The sequence below is a fragment of the Maylandia zebra genome, linkage group LG1, assembly GCF_041146795.1.
Source record: "Maylandia zebra isolate NMK-2024a linkage group LG1, Mzebra_GT3a, whole genome shotgun sequence".
Taxonomy (NCBI): Eukaryota; Metazoa; Chordata; class Actinopteri; order Cichliformes; family Cichlidae; genus Maylandia; species Maylandia zebra.
The window spans coordinates 37430215-37447835 of NC_135167.1; the positions used below are offsets into that span (position 1 = coordinate 37430215).

A 17621-nucleotide genomic window follows, 5' to 3' on the forward strand; every position below is an offset into this window, starting at 1 on the left:
GGGGGAGGGGGGTATTACAAACTGGAGCTGTAAAAACAAAAAATGGTCACAAATAAGGTAAAATGAAATAACACCTATAAGAGTTTATTTTAAATCAATGAAGAAGAAATTTACCTATCATACTGACTGTGTTTTATGAACGTACAAACCACTAAATTGTATATAGAAGCAAAAATTGAGATGTGCACCCCCCTTCGTGTTCCATGTTAGTTGTTACCCAACTCCGTTTGAATTTGGAGTCACAGGAATCTTCTGCACCTGAGCATTGAAAGAAAAACTGTGAGAGAAAGCTTCGTCAAGAAAGAGAGGTAAGCAATTTTAATTTTTCGAATGTAAGTAGTGTGTAGTCTAATCACTGTTTTAAAGTCAAGCGGACAGAATAATAAATTTAATTTGAGCGCGGGAAGGAGTAATGTAGCATGCTAACGGATGCTAGCGTTAGCTTAGCAGCCCTCGCATGTGGTTCAGAGAACATTATTTAGTGAAGTATCTACTGTAATGTTGTGAGAATTCCTAGCTATGCTATTTATAAGGGGCAGTATTAGCCGTTTGTATTAACTTAAGTTAATAGGCACACTGAGAATTTCTTTCAATTAGCAAGAGAGCTAATTAACCACATTCAGGGTTTTCCAATTGTCTTTGACTGATTTACTAGCTGCTTGTATTCCCTCACAAGGTGTGGGTTTAAATTAATATTTTGATATTAATTGGATTTATTAAAGTGGGCTCAAAACAGTGTTATTCAGGAATCAGGCTGGTTGGTAAAACAAGTAGCGCTGTGTATCGATTCAAAATTGAAACAGAAGATGGCAGCACTGTATGTGCAAGGATGCCAGCTGCCGTTAAACCCCGAAGAAGAAGAAGAAGCTGTATCCCAGAATTCATAGCGCGGCCTAGCTCAGTTTCCAAAAATGGCGGCAGCTAGTTAGTTTTAAAATTTCTCTTATTACTCTTTCTAGGTCACAAAATAAACGTTTAACATATTTTCAGGCGAGAATGTAGCCGTGTAAACTTCAAATATCTGGACAGTTTATCAAGACACCACATATTTTCAAAAGCGCTCCGACGTTTTCGGAGACGTCTGTTACCCACTAGCTCGATAGCTAGCCGGGGTTTAACGCTCACTAGAGCCGTGAGAACACCGGACTCCGGGCGAACCATTTTCAAAACCACCGCCGTCTTTCACTACTCAGGTGAACATGATATATAAGTCACTTAAATAACTTAAAAATGTTATTGTTTGGCTTTTTTCAGTATTTTATTTGTTCCTGAGTAAATCGGTTTGGCTGAGATTAAAGTTATAGTTTTTACACAGCTGAATAAACGTCAAGCAGACAACTGATTATCAGAAGTGTGAGATGCTGGAGAATATACTCCGGTGTCCTTTTATATTTTAGATAGCAATGAGCAATCTGCAAATTTCTTTAAAATGTAATAAACTATCATCTTGCCTTTATTTTTAGTTAGCACATACCTTAAACACTTAAAGCTATAAGCTAATGATCGTTATGTAAGAGCAGATACTGCTGGTGCAATAAGCTGTACATTTTACGTCCAATGGATGCATGATCTGGCAGCCCTAGTCAGCATAATCTTATTGATGAAATTCAATGACACAAATCTGGGTGAGTAAAAGTTCACCGGGCAATATTGTATAACCCTTTCAGACCTCAGCCGGGCTGTCTGGACATTTCTTTTCTATAATAGCTTTAAAAAGGGTAAAAATGTTGAACAATCAAAACGATTCTTTGACGTGAATCAATTTGATTCTCATGGGACTCAATTAAGATTCAACTTTTCAAATGTTTTTAACATAACACTAATTGTAAACATTTGTCTTGCAGGTGACTGAGCAATGGAGAAGCTGGATGATGTAACAGTATCTGTCCTTAAAGGTTATATTTGATAATATATTTGTGTGTGTGTGTGTGTATATATATATATATATATATATATATATATATATATATATATATATATATATATATATATATATATATTAAAAAAACAGTTATGTTTGTGCAGTTATGTGCTTGCACAGTTTAACTGGTGTTTGTCTTTTTGTTAGCTGCAAGCATTGACGAGCGCATGCTTTTAACATTGACCCGTGATGATCTGAGGGACCTTTTTTCTGGGCCTGAGCACTTTCTCAGAAGAAAACATGTGTGGTCAATAATTCATCCTGAGGTATTATGTAAAAAATATTTAGTTCAACTAATCTCCAGAAAGTATGCTTTTATTTTAGCAGTACTTGACATTTTTATTTTCTCACCCTAAACCAGGAAGACCATCCGCTACCACAGAAACCTGAAACAACTTCTTCACCCAGGGTAGTTGCAACAGGCCCTCCAACTGCTGATGCTAATGCAAGCCAGCTGAAAACCTTGCAGCTCCCCAGTCCTCCGGAATATGTTCTGTACACCGACAGTGAGTTGGAGCAATGCCGAAAGAGTTACCTGGAGTTGGCCTGCTCCGGCAGGGAACAGGCATGCGTCATGTCAAAAGAACTGAGATGCAGATTGGTGAGAAATACAATCACAAGTATGGTGTCCCTTTTGAGAGCAAGCCAAGGCCAAATGGAGCGATACCCCTCTAAGACCGAAATCACTGCAATGGCTAAAAAAGTTGTGGAATATTATCCTATGCTGCAGGATAATGATGCAAGCGTAAAACACGTAAGTTCTTGTATTTGTGTCTCATATATAAATCATTTTGTTTTGTTCAGGGGGCATGATATATATGTATTTTCACCAGGAGAGCATTAATGCCAAGTTACAAAAAAGGCTGCAAAATATGAAAACCCCAGTAAAAAGGCAAGGACCAACACCGGAGAGGGGACGGCCCAAGAGAAGGCTCACTGACCTCTACCCAAGGGATGAAGAAGCTGATGATGAAGATGCTGATCGCAGTTCTTCCAGTGGTGCATCTACTCTGTTATCACCTGTCAGAAATTCTGACAATGCCTCCACTTCATGTGAGTACTAGTAATTTTGTAAAATGGTTATCAACACACAGCCAGTAGTAGCTAATGTTTTGTGGAAGTCTACTTCAGTAACAATGAAAAACCAAAATGCTCTTGTACTTCTCTCTATCTTAGCTGACAAGGATAGTCGGCAAATACAAGCAAGACATTACAAAACATTACAAGAAATGTGTAAGAAGGCAAAACCAAACCAAGAAGATGTGTCCCAGCTATTAGACCTCGAGTTTGAAGCCAGAAGATCCTTCATTGACTCAGACACCATGAAAGAGGAGAACAGAGCTTGCCTCATCTTGGATGCATATCCATGCTTTAAAGAATTGCATCATGTAAGTTTTTGGAAGAGTTAATAAATAATCACTTTAATTTCAAATATATTTGGTGTGGTAGTAAAGTTATTTTGATTTTATTTGTCTACTTATTTTTTTAAACCTATTGTAGGCGTTGGGTGAGCTTCGCAGAATTTTGGATCCCCACAACAACAAGTTCATCAGTCAAGTAAAACTGAGATGGGAAGAATTCTGCTCCAGGGTAGAGTTCTACGGTGTGTCAAAGAAGGCAATGAATCCACCAATGACCATGGACAAAAGTAAGTTTTACCATTTGAATACAAAGTTCTCATCCTTTAAAATTTATGTTTATGAAGGTTTGTTTCTGCTTTGTCCAGCTGAAGCCCACCTTGCACTGATGAAGGCTCTTCCAACCCTCTTTCCCACACCTGCCCATCCACCAAAAAAGATGGGGAATGCTTCTGAAGCATTTCTACATGTCCTGAAGGTAAGTTTTATAAAATTTGCTTATAAAGATCTACAGAAAATTTGGCAAACAAAATATTTCGGTCAAACATGACTCAAAAATGCTTTTTCAGTTTCAGCCGAAAGACTTAAATCTATAATTTATTGTTTTCATTAATTTATAACGTATTTAATGTACACGAGTGTGGTCACATAAGGAGTCGCTTGATAAACCATAAGTCAAAACTACTATAAAATGTGTGTAACCAACAAAGAACAAGATAATGACATCTCCAACGTTATGACCAATTCCCAGCAAAAAAACATACAATTAACATAAGATGTTGACTGTCATGTCTTTTGTGTCTTGCAGCCTACAGAAGATCCAGATGCTGTCCTCCAGAAACGAAGCTTGTCATGTCCAGTAGTGATGTTCGATGGCTGCAAGTGTGTCATTGCTGTTGGTAATTTACCAGTTACAACATTTGACAAAGAAAAAATTGGTGAGGCTATGATATATGTGATGGCATACTTTTATGCACTCCATCTGACTTACCCCAAATGCGTGGCAACCCTGCTGTCTGTCATTCAGACAGAAGTTCTCCAGGATGCCATTCATGAGCATGACACTACATCATCTTACAGAAAAGCCCTGGCAGAATGGCATGCATTTACTGGAAAGTAGTGTGTAAATTTCAGATAAGATTAGGAGAGGGCACTTCTGTTTTGTTTTTGTTTGTTTTTTCAATGTGGGTCTTATTTCTAAAATGGAAAATGTTCATTTACTCACCCAGACAAGTTTTGTGGTATTTGGTGTCATTCGGAAGAAATTTGAATCTTTGTGGTCTTCCTATGTCACTCGTCAATTTTAATGGGGCAATGGCGAAACCTCTAAGGCTGTTGAAATGTTGAAACCACTTAAACAAACTCATAATGTTGGACCTGTACTGTTCAATTGTATCTTTATTATCTGCAGGTTATTGTTAAAGTGGACAAATAAAGATGGACACTTTTACTCTGTTTCAGTTTTGTTTTGTCCTTAATCAGCAATATAATCTTAAAGTAGTGTTTAGCTAAATTTAAAAAGAAGAAATTTCTTAAAAATGATTTAATGTACTAGTTTTTAGATTATTTGCCTTGATTTGTTTGTTAGAATAAGTGTTTTATGCCTATTTTCAGATTTAATTTCTTCAACATTTTACTTAGAACAAGTGGTTAAAGCTTATTTTAGGTTTCAAGCCATGATTGGTTGCCTGGAATAAGTGTAAAAGACTTATTTTTTAGCTTTATTATCTTTATTTGTGGCCTACAATCAGTGGTTAAAGCTTATTTTAAGTTTCAATTGTTCTAATTTGTTGCCTGTAATAAGTGTAAAAGACTTATTTTTAGCTTTATTATCTTATTTGTGGCCTACAATAAGTGGTTAAAGCTTATTTTAAGTTTCAATGTTCTGATTTGTTCCCTGGAATGAGTGTAAAATACTTATTTTTAGCTTTATTTAAATCTAGATATTGTTCTTATTTCAAGAAATCTTATTAAGAAAAAAACACTTACCCCATGGGCAGATAATTTCACTTGTTTTAAGCAAATCTTCACCAAAAATAAGTGTATTTTTCTAGTATTAAGGAGGTGGGTTTTTGCAGTGCAACCTTCCCTGTGGTCAACAACAGACACATGTTATGCCCCTATCGTGGACTAAACCAATCAGAGATAGTAAGGGGCGGGACCTCTCTGATTGGCCGTGGTCCAGTTGAAAGTGCAGGTGGAGAGAGGGAGGTGAGTAGCTTGAATAAAGCGATATCAATTCATTAAATCCTGAATCGACTTTTAAACATAACTGTGTTTTGCCAGAAACGCCAGATTCTCAGATTAAAGCTCACAAAACCATTTCAACAACAACCAAACAGCAAATGAGAGCAGGTACACGGACTCCACACAAAGACGTAAACACAGAACGGACCCGACGCATCAGAATCAACTTTGTCTTTCTCGGCTTTCTCACCCGACGGCCCGTAGACGGACACGCTGTCGGAGCTTAGCGATCCTGATGCGTCCGGTCCGCGCTGTGATTACGTCTTTTTGCGCTGATTCTGAGCTGCAGGTTTTGTCTCTCCAGCCAAAATTCACCGAGCCAGCAGCAAAAGAAGCAGCAAACTGCGCTTCACATTTGATCAATGTCGTCATGAATTTTGCTGTTTTGCTTCCACGACTATTAAAATCACACTTCATGCACAGCTAGCTCTCTCTCTCTATCTCTCTCTGTACTTCAAGAACAGTTTCCCGTCTCCAATCTCTGTTTTCTGTATTATTCATTTGCTTATTACCCACCAGTCTACCGTTGTTTACAGCGCTGTGGCTGCTGTCTTTTTCTTTTCTTTTTTTCACTTAAATGACCTCGGACAAGAAAGCCCATTTTTTTCTGTTGTTCAATATTGAAGAAATTTAAACTTTATATGCAGAACATTGTAGAATCTTTTTAAGGTTATCTGCTATAAAAAGCCAGACCAGGAAAATCTCCTTCATGTTTTTCTGTGTTTTATTCTCAGTTACTTTCACACAAAGGCATCTGCTGTGATGTTCACAATTCTGATGAAGTCAGTACTGATAAATGATCAGAATTATAATATTTCTGACTGTCTGAGGCTAAGTTGAATCGAATCGGGACTTTGAAAACCGGAATCGAATGGATTATAGAAATCAGTGATGATACCCAGCCCTAGTGAGCAGCCTAGGCACGACAGAAGTGGATGTAGCTGTAATAGGAAAAGAACTATTGCTAACTTTTCTGTTAAGGCCTGATCCTTCTGAAATTCATAGCCAGTGCTCTGACACGGTGTCATCAATCTTTGAATGCTGAAAAAGCACAGTGTATCCAGAAAAACACATTATATTATATAAATTATTATAAAATTTGTGTGCGCCTAACTTTTGTGTTATTATCATCATAATACAAGTCAGAGCTTTATAAAAAATAAAAATAAAAAAAAGTAAGTTGTGTTTTCGAAATTGGAGTTCAGTTATTTTTACTTCCAATAGTGTTAACATACTACACAGCTCATGAACAAGATTTATTTATTAATTTTTACTGTAAGTGGGCTAAAGCAGTTAATTAAAAGTAGTCTAACATAAATGTAAACGCTGTAATTTGATTATTTTAATAAACCATGTTTGGATAAGATGCCGGCGTGACCACAGTGCACACGTCTGATGTCGCTCACAGTGGTCAAAGGGACCACTCAGGGAGTTTGTGTGTTCGCTCAGACACGTGAAAAATTAGAGGGAACATTGACTTGGTCAGAAGCGTTGCAGCAGCGTTCTGAACAACTTGCAGATGTTTCAAAGAGGCTTTACATAAACAAGTAAATAAAGAACTATAATAATCCAGACGAGGTGAAACAAATGCATGAATGACAATTTCTAATTCGGAGCGCGATACAATGGAACTCAGCTTAGCAATGTTTCTCAAGTGATAAAAACAGGAGTGGACCAGAGATTTAACATGAGCGTCTAAAGTCAATAGTAACACCAGGTTTACTATTCCCTAAGTTCCCTAAGTAAGGTTACACAAGCTCCAAGACATTAAGAACAGTAACAGACCGAACTAATTTAAATTAAGCAAATATATTACAAAGTTACAAAATGTAAGAAATTGCTTTAATATATACAAATAGCTCATTTATAAATATCCAGAATATTACAGAAATTAATCATAAATGATGATAATTTTTCTCTAAACTGTAAAACTTTGTTATTTGTATGTTATTTGTGTTATTATTTTTATAAGATAGTGATGCGTATGGACACATGAGGCAGCACAGCGCTTCCAACTACGGTGCATCTTTTTTGTGCTTTTTATTCTTTTTCGTTGCATCTTCCTGCAACGCTTTGATCAGCAAGTGATGCAGACAGCGGTGTTGTCTACTGATTGTTACTGAATCCTGGCTCCATCCAAACATCCCTGATGCCTCAGTGGAGTTAGCAGGACTCCAAAAGTCTCTGTAAGGCAAGGGTGGCCAACTCGCCAGTGTCCTGGAGTCCTGCAGGTTTTAGATGTGTCCTTGGTCCAACACAGCTGATTTAAATGGCTAAATTACCTCCTCAACACGTCTTGAAGTTCTCCAGAGGCCTGGTAATAAAATAATTCAGGTGATTCAGGTTAACCCTGTTAACCCAGGGTGATATCTAGAACCTGCAGGACACTGGCCCTTGAGGAATGGAGTTGCCCACCCCTGCCATAAGGAAAACGGTGGTGGGCTCTGTGCTTATGTGCTTCAGGACAGGTCCCATAACAGTAGAATTATAGACAGTCACTGCTCACCAGACCTAGGGATGGGTATCGAAAACCGGTTCTTGTTGAGAACCGGTTTCCACTGTTTTAATTCCCTGGAATTGTTTGCCATTTTTGTAAACGATTCCCTTATCGATTCCAGTCGCCCCGAATGACGTCACCACGTTGCGGAGCGTCATTTACCTGGCAGGAAACATGGCGGCTCAAACGCTCAAAAGTTTGATTATACTTTACGAGAACGGATGACAACAGGGCCACTTGCAATACTTGCAAAGTAGATATTTCATTTAAGGGAGGAAACACTACGAATATGCAAAAGCATTTGCTCACAAAACACGCGATGACCTTAAATGAATGTCATGTTTTTAATTCCGCTCCGGACTCGTGAATCTCAACCCAGCAGCAGCGGTAACGTTTGCACGTCCTCTCCCATTAATGCGGCAGGTAAATAATCAACTAACAGTGCATATTATGTTAGCGCGATCTGCCTTATTACAAAACCTGCCATTACTGTGCGTTTAGGTGACCATGATGAGAGAGACAGACAGAGTCTGGCTCAGATGCTGGCAGTTCTCGCTGCAGTCTACCGGTATCGTCACTGCTCAGGCCAGGATAGACGAATGTCACCGAGCAGTGACTAAGTTTGTGGTCAAAGGCTTGCACCCATTTGCCACAGCAGATGCCCCCGATTTCACTTTGGTAAGTGAATGTGTTTAATTGTAGGCAGGACATTACTGGATATTCTTGTGTAATTGCTACAGAATAATTTATGTTATACTTTGTTATTGCTACAGAAGAATATTTATTTTATTATTTTATATTTACATTTTCTTTTCCTGGGGACCCTGTGACACCCCATTGAAGAGCCGTAGGCTGTGGATCTCTTAAGATCTCACTGTTGGGTTTGTAAGGTCATGTTACTCCTAAATTTCTATATTGTTCAAAGAGAAGATATAAAACAAAGTTCTAAGCTTTTCGACCTTAGTCTTCTCCTTTTTCAAAAAGAATCGATAAAGAATCGAATCGTTAAACAGAATCGAAAATGGAATCGGAATCGTGAAAATCTTATCAATACCCATCCCTAACCAGACCTAAAGGCCACCAGATCTAGAGGCCACGTCCATTAGTAAACAGCAGAGAAAGCACCTGGAGGAAGTCCATATTATTGCTGGGGACTCCCCAAATTCCACCAACATGTTCTATCAGGGGGGACAGGACACTGGACCATGTGCAACATCAAACAGACCTACAGAGCAACACCCCTCCCCCACCTGAGACAATATGACCACCTCACCTGCTCCTCATCCCTCCCTATTCTAAGGAAGGAAACAAACCCCTCCAGATGATGCTATCCTCCAGCTACAGGACTGCTTTGATCCGACAGACTGGTCCATCTTTGGTTATCGGACCCGGAGTTAGCAACATCCCCCAAGAACCTGAAGAGTAGAGTCCTGGCCCCTAGCCCTGCCAGTGTAGCAGAAATGATGACGGATGATGATGGCAGCAGCAGCCGTTCTTCTCTGGGTCAGTAGCTTAATGTTGTTCATGTGTAATTTACGTTGAGTAGGCTAACCACGTTATTAAATTAATGCACGTAAGGTGAACTAGCAAACACCGTCATAGTTACATGCGGCTGTCTTCTTGTTTGATGGCAGATACTCCCTTCACCCTGGCCAAAAAGGCTAAAATGACCAAAGAAAAAGTCGATAAAATTCATAGGGCAGTGACAAAATTTATAGTCAAAGATCCCCATCCATTTTCAACGGAGTAGTCACCATCATTCAGGTGAAAAATTTTGTATTACTCTGACATAAAAAATAATATCTTATAGACTGTATAATACTGTAAAAGTTAATATGTTCATAGCTGCTTAGCTTTGTAAGTCTTTTCTAAATTATTGGTGTAAATATGTACAGTGGGGCAAAAAAGTATTTAGTCAGCCACCGATTGTGCAAGTTCCCCCACCTAAAATGATGACAGAGGTCAGTAATTTGCACCAGAGGTACACTTCAACTGTGAGAGACAGAATGTGAAAAAAAAATCCATGAATTCACATGGTAGGATTTGTAAAGAATTTATTCGTAAATTAGGGTGGAAAATAAGTATTTGGTCACCTCAAACATGGAAAATCTCTGGCTCTCACAGACCTGTAACGTCTTCTGTAAGAAGCTTTTCTGTCCCCCACTCGTTACCTGTATGAATGGCACCTGTTTGAACTCATCATCTGTATAAAAGACACCTGTCCACAGCCTCAAACAGTCAGACTCCAAACTCCGCCATGGCCAAGACCAAAGAGCTTTCGAAGGACACCAGGAAAAGTATTGTAGACCTGCACCAGACTGGGAAGAGTGAATCTACAATAGGCAAGCAGCTTGGTGTGAAAAAATCAACTGTGGGAGCAATCATCAGAAAATGGAAGACATACAAGACCACTGATAATCTCCCTCGATCTGGGGCTCCACGCAAGATCTCATCCCGTGGGGTCAAAATGATCATGAGAACGGTGAGCAAAGATCCCAGAACCACACGGGGGGACCTGGTGAATGACCTGCAGAGAGCTGGGACCAAAGTAACAAAGGTCACCATCAGTAACACACTACAACGGCAGGGAATCAAATCCCGCAGTGCCAGACGTGTTCCGCTGCTGAAGCCAGTGCATGTCCAGGCCCGTCTGAAGTTTGCCAGAGAGCACATGGATGATACAGCAGAGGATTGGGAGAATGTCATGTGGTCAGATGAAACCAAAGTAGAACTTTTTGGTATAAACTCAACTCGTCGTGTTTGGAGGAAGAAGAATACTGAGTTGCATCCCAAGAACACCATACCTACTGTGAAGCATGGGGGTGGAAACATCATGCTATGGGGCTGTTTTTCTGCCAAGGGGACAGGACGACTGATCCGTGTTAAGGACAGAATGAATGAGGCCATGTATCGTGAGATTGTGAGCCAAAACCTCCTTTCATCAGTGAGAACTTTGAAGATGAAACGAGGCTGGGTCTTCCAACATGACAATGATCCAAAACACACCGCCCGGGCAACAAAGGAGTGGCTCCGTAAGAAGCATTTGAAAGTCCTGGAGTGGCCTAGCCAGTCTCCAGACCTCAACCCCATAGAAAATCTGTGGCGGGAGTTGAAAGTCCGTGTTGCTCGGCGACAGCCCCAAAACATCACTGCTCTCGAGAAGATCTGCATGGAGGAATGGGCCAAAATACCAGCTACTGTGTGTGCAAACCTGGTAAAGACCTATAGTAAACGTTTGACCTCTGTTATTGCCAACAAAGGTTATGTTACAAAGTATTGAGTTGTATTTTTGTTATTGACCAAATACTTATTTTCCACCCTGATTTACGAATAAATTCTTTACAAATCCTACCATGTGGATTCATGGATTTTTTTTTTTACATTCTGTCTCTCACAGTTGAAGTGTACCTCTGGTGCAAATTACTGACCTCTGTCATCATTTTAGGTGGGGGAACTTGCACAATCGGTGGCTGACTAAATACTTTTTTGCCCCACTGTAAGTAAATGGTAAATGGCCTGTATTTGTATAGCGCTTTTACTAGCCCCCCTAGGGACCCCAAAGCGCTTTACACACCCAGTCATCCACCCATTCACACACACATTCACACACTGGTGGAGGCAAGCTACAGTTGTAGCCACAGCTGCCCTGGGGCAGACTGATGTAGGTGTTTATAGGTAAACTATATTTGAATAAAGTGTGAGCTATGTGTTTTTACTTTTTCTTTTTTATCTGGAAGAAAAAAATCTAATTCAAATTCAAATGTATTTTCTGTTTATTCAGGGAGATGGGTTATATGTTTTATTTATTTTATGTGGAAAAAAGAATTAAATTTCAAGTCAAAAACACTTTCTTTTTATAAATTTAATTTTTATTTTTTTAATTCAGGGAGATGTCCACTGCCCTTAATCCCAGGTATCAGCCCCCATCCAGGGATGATCTATCCAACACACTTATACCTGCTTGGTATTCCGTGGAGAAAAGCAACCTCATCCAGAATTTGGCACAAGGTCGCTATCACCTGTGATGGATGGACCAGTGTTGCTCAGGACCATTTCCTCACAGTCACTGTTCACTACATCTACAAAGGCAAAATGAAGCAGAATGTGCTCAGCACTGAAGCAGTTTATGAGTCACAAACAGGTCCAGTTGTGGCTAAAGAAATATCAAACGTTGTGGAGCAATTTCACTTGGGAGGGAAAATAATTGCTGCCACACAATCCCGAGTAAGTAGCACATGCAGTTACATATCAAGATGTATTGTTATTCATATGACCTTCTTTTAGTAATTTAAAATATGTTTGTGTCTATCTGTGCTTTAGATTTGCCAGAGCATAATATCATTCTTGAAGTTATGACACGCTGGAATTCTCTCTTCTTGATGGTGGAGAGATTTATGGAGCAGTTTGATGCAATCCAGGCAGCTGCTCTGGATCACCGGCTGAGGAAGCCTATGGAGAAGGACAAGTGAGTGAATGACATCAGCATCACTTGTAAGAGCTAAATTACGTCAGTTACCTTTAACATTGTGAATATTTTTCAAGGCAGAGAAGTTTATTAAGTGCATGAAAGTCCTGTACACGTCAACCATGTGTGTGCCAAGTGACAAGTCTCCCACATGCAGCCAAATCATCCCCATCCTGGCCAAGCTGGAGGCACATTTCAGACGATGTGATGAAGACAGTGTTTTCACCTCTTCAATAAAAGAGAAAGTCTGGGGTATTCTGCAGAACAGATATCAGGTATTTGCAGACAATATCAATGCGCATGAAAAATAGGGTTACCTTTTTCAGTATCAGCTCCTATGTTATATCTTGTTTTACTTAAAGGATGAAAACCTTCAGAAATTTCTGAAGGAGGCCACGATGATGGACCCACGTTTTAAAGGCAGGCTAGATGGTGAGGTAGCTACTGACATCTGGGACAGGTTGGAGAAAGCAGCAGTTGCAAATGCCACAGCAGCAGTTGCACAGTATTTTCACTGCATGTGTACAATCTTGTCCTTTTGCATCATGACGTAGTTTCTATGTTGAAGGAATGCTCTTTTACTATCTGTGTGTCCATAGCCTCCCACCGAGGACCCCAAAGCACACAGCGAGGTGGATGATGCAGACATGGACAAGCCAGAAAAATATGTAATTTCAGAGTTTTTCTAACACAACCACTACCACTACATTCTAAAATTGATCTTTATTTATTTTGCAAACCTCACACTTCTTTTTTCGTTTTTCAGCTAAGAAAGGTCCAGAAACAGGACAGAGTTTCAACAGGCTGCTTCTCAAGCAGGTAGAGTCCCCTCGATCACAGAGCAGGTACAGAAGGAGCTTGAAATATACAAAGCACTGCCAGGAATTCCCTCTGGACAAGACCCTGTGGCCTGGTGGTGGAGTAAGAGGGACACACTCCCCAAATTATCTGCCCTATCAGAAAAATACTTGTGTGTCCCAGCCTCAACGCCTTCTGAAAGAGTTTTCTCTTGTGCTGGGCATGCCATCAGCCAAGAGCGATGCCGCTCCAGAGAAGGCTAATATGATTATCTTTTTGCAAAAAAACAGCTAAACATGAGAGGTTTTTGGACAAAGTTTGTGTTTTTTCCATTGTTTAAGCACTGATTCCAGCCAAGAGTGATATCATCTATGCCCTATAGCTGCAGAAAAGGCTAACGTTGTTAACTTTTTACAAAAAAAACAGCTAAACATGAGAGGTTTTAGGATAAAGTTTGTGTTTCCCATTGTTAAAGCACCGGTTCCAACCAAAGGAGGTATGTTGCATCAACAGAAAAGGCTAACTTGGTTATCGTGTTGCAGAAATAAAGAGACTGCTAAAAATAAAAACACAAGAGGTTTTTGGACAAAGTTTGTGTTCTCCATTCTTTAAGCACCGGTTCGAGCACCGTTTAAGCACCGGCACCAGTTCTAAAGTACCGGTTTGACACCGGTATCGGATAAAACCTAAACGATACCATCCCTAGTTGTGATCTGAGCCCCCCAGGGGAGGTAGAGGTGATGAGTTGTATGCCTCCTTGCTGTTGGCATACAATAAGTCCAATGTTTTATTGTCTCTGGTGTGGCAGGTGACGTACTGGGTGAAGGTGGGGAGAGTGGAGGACAAGGAGATGTGATTAAAGTCCCCAGAGATCAGGACAAAGGCCTGAGGGTGCTGTGTTTGGAGTCTGCTGGTTACAGTGCGCAGGACCTCACAGGCAGCTGCAGCGTTAGCAGAGGGCGGGACATACACAGCTATCATAATCACGTGTGTAAACTCTCGCGGTAGATAGTACGGTCTCATGCTAACTGCTAGCAGCTCAATGTCCTTACAGCATAGCGTCTCTTTGATAGATAAATGCCCAGAGTTACACCATCTATCATTCACAAACACAGCCAGACCCCCTCCTCTCTTCGTACTACTCTCCGTTGTTCTGTCGGCCCGGATCAAATGGAAACCGTCGATGTTTATGTGTGAGTCCGGAGATAGCGCAGTTAGCCACGACTCTGTGAAGCACATCACGCTGCACTCCCTGTAGCTCCTCTGATGTCGGGTTAGAGCTGCGAATTCAGCCACTTTATTGGGGAGAGATCTCACGTTGCCCATAATAACAGATGGAATCGCTGGCTGGTACCTCCTAACCTTACTGCAACGCCCGATCCCAGCCCGAGTGCCACCTCTCTTCCTCCTCACCTCATGGGGGATGTTGGCTCACTCGGCGGTAGGCAGAACAGCGAAGGCCCCGAGGGCTAACAGCTGATCCCTGCTGTAAACAATGGGAGGTCGGACCTTCACGCACTCTCCGGACACAGATGCCGTAAAAAATGTGATAAAAAACAAAATTGTCCATTGTGGAGTAGTACAGTCCACAATAGAAAAACAAGAACAAGAAACACAATAACAACAAAGAAAGAGAAAAAGGACTCGGTCAGGTCGGTGCTGAGACAACGGGAGTTGTAGATGGCAGACAAGGAGGGCAGGGGGCAGCCAATGATTCTTTGTGCTGTGTTCACCACCCTCTGCAGTCTCTTCCGGTCTGCCTTATTAAAATCCCCTGCTATGATGTGGACGCCATTAGGGTGGACACGCTGGTGAAAAGTGATGGCATTTAGCAGCAGAGGGAAAGCTGTGTTTACGTTAGCGTCCGGTGCTATATAGACTGCCGTGATTATTGCAGCACTTAGCTCTCTGGGCAAGAAAAAGTGTCTGCACCTCACCATCATGAACTCCAGGTCAGGAGAGTGTTGTTATACCAACCTTCTCGTAGATGCATAGCCCTCCCTCCTCTATTCTTCCCGAAGTCACCATTCCTGTCCCATCTGTGTAGTATGTGGCCTGCAAGCTGCAACGTGGCATCTGGGATTTGTGTGGGTAGCCATGTCTCTGTGATGATAAGGACGCAGCAGTCCCAAACATAACGAGCTGCATATCTAATCGTAGCTGTATATCTAAATCGTCTGTCTTGTGTACCATGGAGCTGGTGTTTGTAAGTAGAGGCTCGGCAGCGGGGGTTTGAGTGGCTGCTTCTAGGGCTGGGCTATATCATACCGTTCACGGTAATACCGGTGTAATGTTGGGCAACGATAGAAAAATGAAATATCGCGATAGAATATGGGTAAAACGCGCATGCGCAGTGCCTTTGTTTACATATGCACATGGCGGCGACGCAGAACGAGAAGAGCGAAAGTGGATCGTTGAATGAAACGGATGAACCAGAACTGGTTTGTAAAAATGCTGCAACTTTAGTGGTGTGGAACTGGTTTAGCTTTCGTCCGTCAGATACACAACAAAGCACTATTTTTGGTAGTGTTTTTTGGAAAATACGGCACACTTAAAATCAATGCTTTGATTTTTCTGAAAGTCGACAGTGCCCCTTATAATCCCGTGTGCTTTATGTATGAATTCTGGTTGTGTTTACTGACCTCGAAACGATTTTATGTACACGGCGCTCAAAAATCTGTCAAACGTTTTAGTACAACTTTGCTAAGCTACGAAGCCGCACCGCTTGATGGATTGTCGGAGCATTACGGCTATCGTAGGCAGGAGCCTCGGGGAGTGATACGTACTGTGCTTCAACATAATATTACCGTATTGTGTGTGTATAACCTCTTTTTAAGTTTTGTGGATATTATACATGGTTATGCTATCGGGCAGTTTCCACTGGAAATGCCTTTTGGTTAAACTGTCAGCAAGGAATTTGCATTTGCACTGTTAAATTTTTATATAACTTTAATGCACATAAACAGCTGCTTGTTTAAGTGAAAATACATGATGCGTTTTTGCACTAATAAAGTTGTGGAGTCGTAAAGTATTTTGTCTCGTGTCAATTATGTCGTCACTAGACAATATAATCGCAAATTTTCAAATGTATATCGTAATAAATATTTTTGGTGATATTGCCCTCCTCTAGCTGCTTCCTCAGCCTAGCCAGTAGTCCAGCCCTGCAGCCTCGCTTTTGTTTCCTCTCTCTTCATCATCCGCGTCGCCTGTTCGACCCGACAACAATCCATGGAGATCCCGTTGGTCTCGCTATCTTGTCCGGAATGTTGTGTGTGCGATGAAAGTCTCAGGAGATGGTCATGTTCATTTGGGAACCGATGTCCAATATGTCCAGACAACTGTAACGTACAGTAGTGTAGGTAGACAAATGTACAATACACGATAAACACACAAATAGACAAAAATAGCACAAATAGGGAGAGCTGCTGTAAGCTGCTGCATCTGTGCGTGCCACCATTACGCAGACGCTGACCTGAGGGCATCCTTCTGGAGGTCAATCACCTCCAGATTCACAAACAGCTTCTTCCTCTGGGCCATTCAGAATAAACACTATCCCACCCCTGCCCACCAACCTCACCAATCTGAGCCACGATCTGAGTAAGCCCCATCACTCAGACCACTCTCACACGAACTTCGAGACTTTTCCTTGTATTGTTTACAAGCACTTTGCAACCTGGGCCCTGTTTCAGGAAGCCGGTTTGGAAAACTCAGAGTGAAAAACGACACTCACGGTTGAGTAACCCCGAACTGTCCAACTCGGAATATTCGGTTTCAGAAAGGCTGATAACAATTAGTTCAGTCAACGCGGAGTTGCTCTAACCCCAAGTGAAGCGCGCGGACGAGGATACATAAAGCCCTGATAAGCGGAGCACAGATTAAGCGAGTCACCATGGAGACGGAGGGAAAGAAGGCGCGGTCAATGTATTTCACAGCGCTTGAGGCCGAAATTCTGATGGCAGCATATGCCGATAACATGCAAATTCCGCGGAAAAAAGTAACACAGCCACAGCTGCAAAAGAAAGGGAGCATGCATGGCAAAACAGAGTCAATGCGTGAGTGTTAATATAAACATTGATCTAGGGATTTCCACCCATTTAACACGTTATTTTATCATATGTTATTTTATTTGTTATTTTATACATTTTATTTTGTGATGTGATGTGAGCGCAGGTGCAACCCAACAGGCCCCAAACGTTCCTGGCAGCAAGTAAAAATGAAATATAAAAATATAGTCCAAACAGGTAAGGTGTAATTGTATTATGAGCCATAGTGCTTGGTCTCTTTGTCCGATGTAAATCAATTGCAGTTAGAGGCTACATTAATTTTCTTTCTGTA

General features: G+C 41.0%; 1 protein-coding gene across 1 annotated transcript; it reads left to right on the forward strand.

Annotated features, from left to right (window-relative positions):
- Window positions 1-744: 744 nt before the first annotated feature.
- LOC112434718 (uncharacterized) lies at window positions 745-14142 on the forward strand. The gene is made up of 15 exons (XM_076887568.1): window positions 745-1193; window positions 1845-1895; window positions 2069-2187; window positions 2283-2675; window positions 2755-2974; window positions 3098-3309; window positions 3422-3569; window positions 3648-3757; window positions 4088-4377; window positions 11910-12031; window positions 12344-12488; window positions 12625-12763; window positions 12851-12925; window positions 13088-13156; window positions 14095-14142. The coding sequence occupies exons 2-15, from the start codon at window positions 1856-1858 to the stop codon at window positions 14140-14142; spliced, it is 2130 nt and encodes a 709-aa protein (XP_076743683.1). The 5' UTR covers window positions 745-1193; window positions 1845-1855.
- The last annotated feature ends 3479 nt before the right edge of the window (window positions 14143-17621 follow it).